At 43.9% G+C, this 9,731-nt stretch overlaps 1 protein-coding gene across 7 annotated transcripts in view; it reads right to left on the reverse strand.

Moving 5' to 3' along the window:
• The window catches only part of abcb10 (ATP-binding cassette, sub-family B (MDR/TAP), member 10), a 107,728-nt gene that overhangs the window by 68,293 nt on the left and 29,704 nt on the right, over window positions 1–9,731 (reverse strand). For 6 of the 7 annotated variants that reach the window (XM_069931656.1, XM_069931657.1, XM_069931655.1 and 3 more), the window contains 5 exons: window positions 6,301–6,510; window positions 4,788–4,867; window positions 4,427–4,607; window positions 4,297–4,340; window positions 4,014–4,048 (listed from right to left, as the gene is read on the reverse strand). In XM_069931656.1, the coding sequence (XP_069787757.1) occupies window positions 4,014–4,048; window positions 4,297–4,340; window positions 4,427–4,607; window positions 4,788–4,867; window positions 6,301–6,510 (550 nt within the window). Of the gene's footprint in view, window positions 1–4,013; window positions 4,049–4,296; window positions 4,341–4,426; window positions 4,608–4,787; window positions 4,868–6,300; window positions 6,511–9,731 lie in introns of those variants that run through there. The other variant, XM_069931661.1, reaches the window with a different exon arrangement.

Consider the following 9,731-nt stretch of genomic DNA (forward strand, 5'->3'; position numbering starts at 1 on the left):
CACCAATCAACTGTGTTTACTGACCTATGCTTGCTCCTTGTTAAGTAAGATCATCAACTATGAGGGCTCTGTGGTCAGGGAATCACCAAATTCATTGATTACTGAGATAGAAGTTGCAATCAAAGACAAGATCATTGGCAGAATGATTCAAGAAAGTTTTGATTTGTTTTTTTAAAATTCTCCATTGGTTTACCTTTGGTTACACACAAGATGCTGCATCTCTGAAATATACACATAACTCGTTCTGTTTTCTGTCAGATTCCAGATGAATTGTTCCTCTGTTGCCCAAGAGTTAAGATATTACAAGCCCCAAGGTTTCAAGTTTCCTCCTTTAAGCTCTTACTTTCCCCACCTCTCGCTCTCCTTTTCAATGCTCCATAAAACATTAATTTCACAAATCTTCCTTTGGTGTGCACCCCTGGAGAGCAGAAACACAGCACTCCTCCACAAGGTTCCACTGCTCAGTCCTTTAGGCGGTGTACGGCCCCTCACCCCAAGACCAAAGTCCTCTGCGCAGCTCAGACGGCGAAGTCCTCCTCAGGGACAAGATCTCCATCCTCAATCGATGGTCAGAACACTTCCAATCCCTTTTCAGTGCCAACCGCTCAGTCCAAGAATCCGCCCTGCTCCAGCTCCCTCAACAACCCTTGAGTCTAGAGCTGGATGAGGTCCTTACCCGGGAAGAGACATATAAGACAATTGAACAACTGAAAAGTGGCAAAGCAGCAGGTATGGATGGAATCCCCCCCCAGAGGTCTGGAAGGCTGGCAGCAAAGCTCTGCATACCAAACTGCATGAGTTTTTCATGCTCTGCTGGGACCAAGGAAAGCTGCCTCAGGACCTTTGTGATGCCATCATCATCACCCTGTACAAAAACAAAGGTGAGAAATCAGACTGCTCAAACTACAGGGGAATCACGCTGCTCTCCATTGCAGGCAAAATCTTCGCTAGGATTCTCCTTAATAGACTAATACCTAGTGTCGCCGAAAATATCCTCCCAGAATCACAGTGTGGCTTTCGCGCAAACAGAGGAACTACTGACATGGTCTTTGTCCTCAGACAGCTCCAAGAAAAGTGCAGAGAACAAAACAAAGGACTCTACATCACCTTTGTTGACCTCACCAAAGCCTTTGACACCGTGAGCAGGAAAGGGCTTTGGCAAATACTAGAGCGCCTCAGATGCCCCCCCAAGTTCCTCAACATGGTTATCCAACTCCACGAAAACCAACAAGGTCGGGTCAGATACAGCAATGAGCTCTCCGAACCCTTCTCCATTGACAACGGCGTGAAGCAAGGCTGCGCCCTCGCACCAACCCTCTTTACTATCTTCTTCAGCATGATGCTGAAACAAGCCATGAAAGACCTCAACAATGAAGACGCTGTTTACATCTGGTACCGCTCGGATGGCAGTCTCTTCAATCTGAGGCGCCTGCAAGCTCACACCAAGACACAAGAGCAACTTGTCTGTGAACTACTCTTTGCAGACGATGCCACTTGAGTTGCCCATTCAGAGCCAGCTCTCCAGTGCATGACGTCCTGTTTTGCGGAAACTGCCAAAATGTTTGGCCACCATGACTACCAGCACCCCCCCACATCTCCATCGGGCACACAGAACTCAAAACGGTCAACCAGTTTACCTACCTCGGCTGCACCATTTCATCTGATGCAAGGATCGACAAAGAGATAGACAACAGACTCGCCAAGGCAAATAGTGCCTTTGGAAGACTACACAAGAGTCTGGAAAAACAATCACCTGAAGAAACACACAAAAATCAGTGTGTACAGAGCTGTTGTCATACCCACGCTCCTGTTCAGCTCCGAATCATGAGTCCTCTACCGGCATCACCTACAGCTCCTAGAACGCTTCCATCAGCACTGTCTCCGCTCCATCCTCAACATTCATTGGAATGACTTCATCACCAACATCGAAGTACTCAAGCTGGCAAAATCCGCAAGCATTGAATCCACGCTGCTGAATACCCAACTGCGCTGGGTGGGTCACGTCTCCAGAATGGAGGACCATCGCCTTCCCAAGATCGTGTTATATGGCGAGCTCTCCACTGGCCACCGAGACAAAGGTGCACCAAAGAAGAGGTACAAGGACTGCTTAAAGAAATCTCTTGGTGCCTGCCACATTGACCACCACCAGTGGGCTGATATCGCCTCCAACCGTGCATCTTGGCGCCTCAGAGTTCGGCGGGCTGCAACCTCCTTTGAAGACCGCAGAGCCCACCTCACTGACAAAAGACAAAGGTGGAAAAACCCAACACCCAACCCCAACCAACCAATTTTCCCTTGCAACCGCTGCAACCGTGCCTGCCTGTCCCGCATCGGACTTGTCAGTCACCAACGAGCCTGCAGCAGACGTGGACATACCCCTCCATAAATCTTCGTCTGCGAAGCCAACCCAAAGATGAAAGAAAGGAGTGACAGTGCACGATTTTAAAATCCTGCAACTGTGAGGTCTGGGCACAAGATGGCAGCATGAGTGCTGGCAGCATCCTCAAGGGGTTACACATTCCAGGAAAGCAGAGGACTGGCGCAGATCATCACAAAACAGAGAGAACACCTCCCATTGAGAAGGAGAAGCAGAGGAAATGAGTATATGGAACAGTGACCACAACGGCAGACCAGTGAGGAAGCTCTGTGGTTGAAAAATACATAGGCGGTGGGCTGTTTGCAACTCAAGATGAAGAACCACGTAGAACGTGTGCTATTTGGGTCTTGCAGTCAAAGGTTTCACCCCAGGCTGCGGACTGCTGGTGGCTGGCTCGAGACTGTCTGAAGAGGTACCAGATATTGGAACCAAGATGCGAGAAGGGGCCTCTGGCATTGAAGGCCTCCTAATCGTGTCCAATAGTTTGGAGTGAAGTCTGTGGGGCTGCAGGAATGATTGAGGCAAATCCACAGACATTCAATGATTCTGAAGGAACTCTCTTTTGCTTCTCTTTCTCTGACCGTATGGAGCGCTGGGCAATTTCTGCTGATGGTGAATCTTTGCCTTATGGCAGGCTAAATGCAATTTTGTGTCATATTTCATCTGTTTTATTACATGACAATAAAAGAATTCATAACTTAAATAACTCATTTTGTAAATTCATAATAAATTTTTTGAAAAAAATAGAGAATTGCCTGTAGTTGTTTTGGTATGTTTAAAGTAGCAGAAATCTGGGACTACCAGCCACATGCTGATTGACTCTGACATCTAATGACTCCATATATCAGTAAGCCCTTTCAAACTGCTGTGTAAAATGGGGTTAACCGGGCAATTTGCCTGGTTAATGTCCCAGTTAGAAAAGGTCCAATCGGATCAACCTTGTCGGAACCAAACTGGGTTCCTGACCAACCTCAGAGTAGTCAGGGAACCCAGTTAAACTTAACTAGGTCTTGTCCACAGGCGAAATGAAAAGGAAATTGGCCAACCCGCTTATTCCTGTGATGTCAGCACTTGCATACGTGCGTCACTGGGCAGCCAGCATCTGAACATCCGGCAATACTTCCAGTGAGTGTGTGATGCTTCATTGAGGGGGGCAGAATCCCCCTAAGAGCCAAATTAGCAATTTAATGGGTTGATCTCCCTGCAATTTAAAAGGTGCTTCTAGCACCTTTGCCCCAGTAATCATACCCAGGTCCCAGGAGGGTTACCCAGGTGCTACGATTTAAAAGGGGCTAATGAAACCACTTCTAATTTCTCAACTTTGTATTCACAGCCTCCTTAATCAGTGTATCCTTGATTGAGCCCATTGTCTATACCTGTAGATCCCAAAACTATTCAAAATCTGTCTTCTCCCCAAACCCCTCCTCTCACTCTCATCACGTGTTCATAAAACTAATCTCTCCAACCCCTTCATTAAACCGGTGGGCACAAATGCAAATAATTATTTTAATTCATTTCCTTTTTCAATTTGTTTGTTGCGTTGTAACAAAAGATGGCTAACAACATGAAAGAATTTTTTTTTTTAAATTAGATCTTGTCAGCAAGAATAATATCACACTATATAGTCTGCACTCACCTCGTGGCTTCATCCAGCAAAAGAATTTTGGGGTTCTGAGAAAACAAATGAACAAAAGAAATAAGTCAACTCTCTCAGCACTGAATACATAAGAAATTGAGATGCTTGCAAACAGAAATGATATCTTAATTGTTTCAATTGCATTTGGCAATTAGGGAAAAGAAAGTTGAATGTATTGAAGGGATGAGATTTAAATTGGTCTCAAATTCAGATTTTTGGAAGGTCTGAACTGGTGGAAATCTACATGGAATTTGCTGCTGTTTCAAAGGAGGATGATCCTTACCTTCAGTAGAGCTCGAGCGATTGCAACCCTTTGCTTCTGGCCACCTAGGAGAAGACATGAGGTTTAAAGGCACTTTCTTCATCATCCCACAGCAAACAATTTGAGACATAGCACAGCCCAGTTAGCTTACCTGAGAGTAAGACACCTTTTTCCCCGACCACTGTTTCAAAACCTTTGGGGAAGCTTTGGATGAACTCCAGGGCATTTGCAGTCTTGGCAGCCTTTTCAATATCTTCCATTGTTAGCTTGGGATCGTTAGAGGCACCGTAAGCAATATTCTCTGCAATCGAGCAGGAGAACAGAATGGGCTCCTGAGAACCAAAAACGGACTTAACATCAAAAAACTCATTACAAACCTACCCAATGTGACCTCTCCACCCCCCAAACTAATTTGCTCCACTACCTAGCACTCCCCTACCCGATTCCCTTATTTTGTGCTCTGCCATTTTCTTGGTTTATTTGTACCCCTCCTTGCCAAACTCCAGTTTTACCTGATTCACCACTCCAATGTTTTCACGTAACCAGTGAGGATTAAGACTGCGTATATCATGGCCATCAACAGTAACAGAACCTAAAAAGGAAATGTTGCAATTTTTCAAGATATACAGCACATTAACAGGCCATTTCAGCCCACGAGTTCATGCCGCCCAATTACATCCAATTAACCTACACCCCAAGTATGTTTCGAACAGTGGGAGGAACTCAGAACCCCAGGGAAGATGCATGCAGATACTGGGAGAACATACAAATACCTTACAGTCAGCGTGGGATTCGAACCTGTAATGGAGGATTTAGACCAGCTTATGCAAGAAGGGATGCAGTTGCATCAGAAGACATAATCTAAATTCCACCATGGGGCCCAGGGATGCAGTTGAATAGGAAGACATAATCTAATTTACACTACGAGGCCCAGGATGCATATGAATTAGTAGACACATCTAAATTCCACCATGAGGCCCAGGATGCATATGAATCAGTAGACATTATCTAATTTCCACCATGAAGCCCAGAGATTGTAGTTGTCTTTTGTTGGTCGCAGACTCTCAGGAGACCTTGAAGATAATTAAATCATTTATTCAAAGAGATAGATAAGCTATGAGTAAACAACTTTTGGGTAATATAAGCCATGGTCCCGCTGCTGAAGTTTGAGACTCTCTGAGAGGTGGCAACATCTCTCAGCAAGAAGAACTTCTAGAGTCCAGGTAACGCCCCGGTCGAAGGAGGTGGAGAAGCTGCTACTGGCGCCCCGACAACCTACTACAAGTGTGCAGTCGTTGCCTCGCTTTGGCAGTTGGGACCAGTCCAGGCGTTGATAAGTATAATTGGGAAGGGCTTGCATATTGTAGTTTGAATTCAGCTTTTGAATTTGTAATAAACATTTGTATAAACTGAACTGCTCTCGGTGTGGGTGTCTATTTTCTTTCAGTAGCTCAAACACTGTGACCAATCTAAAACAAACAAAGTGAGAGGTACAAGTTTACCCACGACAGGGTAATAATGACCGCTAATATTTGGCCTTGGTCGACACTGGTGCGGAGCACTCGGTGATTCCTGGTAACCCCGACCTCTGCACTGGACCGACATTTTGAATAGAGGGGATGGGAGGAGCGATCACCCTGGCGAAGGAAATAAAAGTTCGCGCCACGGTGGGTGATGGCCCTTCCCCTTTATGGTTACATGCCCTGGTGGCTGCCACTGACGAGTGTATCCTGGGTATTAATGTGTTAGCCGGTACAGCCCTTAATACTAGCCAAGGGGGATTTGCATTTGGAATTCGGACTATTACAAAAAGACTAGTGGTGGGTCAGACTAAGTGGAATCCTGTGATGGTACAAACTCTTTACAGTCAGCGTGGGATTCGAACCCCACAATTACTGTTTTATGCCATTGCTCTTTGTATTCCTCAGAGATGGCAATGGCACAAAAGCATAAATCAAGAGTATTTTTCCAGACAATGGGCAAAATAATTGACATTTAAAACTTTGCAATATATTTCAAACTTACCCTGAACAGGATCATATAGCCTTAGCAACAGGGACACTAATGTTGATTTTCCTGACCCACTGGGACCAACTACAGCCATTACAGAGCCTGCTGGGATAGACAGATCGAGCCCGCTGAATACTTCAAATTCTTGGCGGGTTGGATAGGCAAAGTGGACACCATGGAACTCAATTGCTCCTTTCAACTGCTCTCGTGGCAAAACCATGCCCTCTGAAGTCAAAAATAGAAGATAATTTATTTATGAAAACCAGTCAAATTCTAAACATTTACATCATTTAATTAGAAATAAACATTAAATCTTTAGCAGGAATTTAACGACCTACATAAACTAAGAAACAAAGCTCTGAACAACCCCCATTCCCAAGCCAAGTTCACATTTATTATCATCTAATTGCACATATACAACCAGACAAAACAGCATTTCTCCACACATACACACACACATATATATATATATACATACATATATACATACATACATATATACACACACACACATATACATGCATATATACATGCACACTCATACATATATATGCACTATATATACACACACACACACATATATATATATATATAAATGAAGATACAATATAAAGTAAATACTGTGTATACAAATATTTTGGATACCATCCATCAATCTTACAGCAGCCTGCAGGAAGTTATTTCCCAGCCTCGCAGTCCTGTACCACCTCCGTGATGGTTGTGGATCAGACACTGTGTGCAGGATAGAAGGGGTTCTCTCTCTCATCCTTCAAGCCATATTTTAGCAAATTCCATTGAGAGGAAAGGGAGAACCCAGCGATCTTGGCCTTTTTGATGATCCTCTGTTCTGACAAAGGATTCAGAAAGCTTAAAAAGATTTCGAGACCTGGTCCAATGCTTTGTAGCTACCATATCATACAATGATGCAACTAGACAGGATACTCTCAATTATACTCCTATAAAATGTTGTAAAGTGGCCAGTAGCCTTGTTATCCTCAACCTCCTTAGGAAGTGTAGGTGATGCTATGCCTTTCTGATTAACACGGCAGTGTTGTGGATCCAGGATAGGCCATCTATTAGGTGCACACCAAGGAACCATGTGCTCTCCTTGACCGAGGCATTGACATGTTGTGGAGAATGGTTGACTTTCATCCTTCTGAAATCTATAATCATTGAGACTCAGGTTGTTGTTGTTCGATAAGCCTCCCAACCACCTCTCTGTAAAAAGACTCAACATCGTGGCCAATAAGGCAACAACTATTATAGCATCTGCAAATTTGATTTTTCTATTTGAATGGAATCTGGAAGTGCAGTCAAGAGTCAGTAGTGTGAACAGTAATGGGCTGAGCACATTGCCCTAATGTGTGCCAGTGTTCAGCGTTTTGGGAATTGAGATTTTGCTGCCAACCCTGACTGGGGACTTTCAGTCAAGAGGTCCAGGACCATATTTTCAAATTGTAGGGATTTAGTTCTTATCGCCCAACCGGACGGAATCTTCTGATTCCTAAAAATTAAGATATGTTAGACTTTATTTGATAGTTTTAGTAAGTTTTTATAAATAATATCCAGATGTTTTTTTTCTTCTTTTCCTTTTTTCTGTTAGGCTGTTGGGGGGGGGGGGGGGGGAGGAAAGAGGATGGAAAGGAAAAATTCAAAATCACTGTATTAATTTTTAATATTTTTGAACAAGAAATTTATGTACAAGTTTTAACGCATATGTGAAATTAAATAAAAATTTCAAGAGATCCAGGATCCATTTGCAGAGAGGGGTGTTGAGTCAGTTTATCTACCAGCCTCTGATGTTTGATTGTGCTGAACGCCAAGCTGAAGTCAATGAACAACCAACAGCCTGATATGTGTGTGTGTGAGGCACAATTCTCCAGGTGACTCAGGATGGAGATGAAGGTCAAGGCAAATCATCATCCATGGACTGCTTGGATGGTATACAAACTGGAAGAGGTCCAATGTTGCTGGAAGGAGTGATTTGATGTGCTCCATTACAAGTCACTCAAAGTACTTCATGATGGTTGAGGTCAGTGCTGCTGGACAGTAGTCATTTAGTCCACTTACTGTTGCTCCATTAGGCAATGGAATGATGGTGGCTGCCTTAAATCCTGCAGGGACAGTGGACTGTTAAAGATGTTTCCTGGGATCTTCTGTCAGTTTGGCCAAGCAGACCTTCAGCATCCAACTTGGTGCATTGAGTGGCCCTTTTGTTTTGTGCTAGTTCAACTTGGATTGGGTCCTCTTCATCTCAGCTACAGCAATGCAGCGTGCGGTTCTTCAGAGGGATACAGAGTTTCCCTTGTGATGCACAATCAATTACGCAAAGTCTGAAGTTACTGGAACTGAAGGCTTTTATTGGCAAGAGATGGACAGCATCCCTTGTGTTGCTGGCTCTCACTGACCTGGACTTGAACTGGGGGAAGGTTTGTGGCTTGACAGCCTTTATGGGGGGGATAAAGGGGAAGAGTCATGAGTCAGCCAGTGAGAGCAGATCAAACATAAAAAGTTATATCATTTTCATACACAATATTGGTTTCACCACACCTTGTTGACACAATTTAAAAATAAATCAAACCATGCATAGAAGTTATTCAGCTTGTCAGGATGGGATGTACCATTGTTGCTGAAACACAGGGTAGACGTTTCATCAGTTATGGTTCAAATACCCTACTACATGCACCTTGTGTTGCTGGTGTTGATTCTCTGTGTGTACTGCCGCTTGGCCTTTCTGATCGAAAATGTTACGAGCCCAGAGGACCCCAAAACCCAAGAGCAATAGATATTCATCAAGACAAATGGTTACTTAAACAAAAGTGGCTTTTTATTATATTTAAACATGAAAATAGAATCAATCTTTAACTTAACTAACCTAACTTAACCCCCTTCTAATTCTAAGCGCACGTGTATGTAATGTGTATGCAAGTTCCGAAGAGCTCTTTGGTTCACAGTTCAATCTCACTTCTCATTCCTCCAAGTTCACTGGTTGCAGGCAATTCTTATATACTGTGCACAGAATTTAACATTTATAAAGTTCACCAGGCTTTGGTGCTTGAAAGGTGAATGGTTACCGCTCAGGAAGGTTCTTGTCGGTTTTCAGAGAGAGATTTGTTGTTCCAGGACATCCACAACTGATGTACTTCCATCAGCCACTCCAGTGTCTTGCTGACAAAACTTGCCCCCTTCAGGGTTCTCCAGATGATAACCTCTTTCTTTCAGGACACCACAGAGTTCCTTTTGGTTTCTGTTATTCCAAGTGAAACATTAGACAGCTAGTCCTCTCCTCTTGCATGAATCACAAGGGCTTTGACCAGGCCATCTTACAAACGAGCTTGCCAGCTTGTCCTGTTCCAGTCCCAGCTGCTTCTGCTGGCTATAACTCTGTCAAGTGATCTCTGTATCTCTCTCTCTCTGATTGAGAGAAAGCCTGTTTGACTCTCTCT

This window comes from Narcine bancroftii, chromosome 4 (assembly GCF_036971445.1).
Source record: "Narcine bancroftii isolate sNarBan1 chromosome 4, sNarBan1.hap1, whole genome shotgun sequence".
Classification (NCBI taxonomy): Eukaryota; Metazoa; Chordata; class Chondrichthyes; order Torpediniformes; family Narcinidae; genus Narcine; species Narcine bancroftii.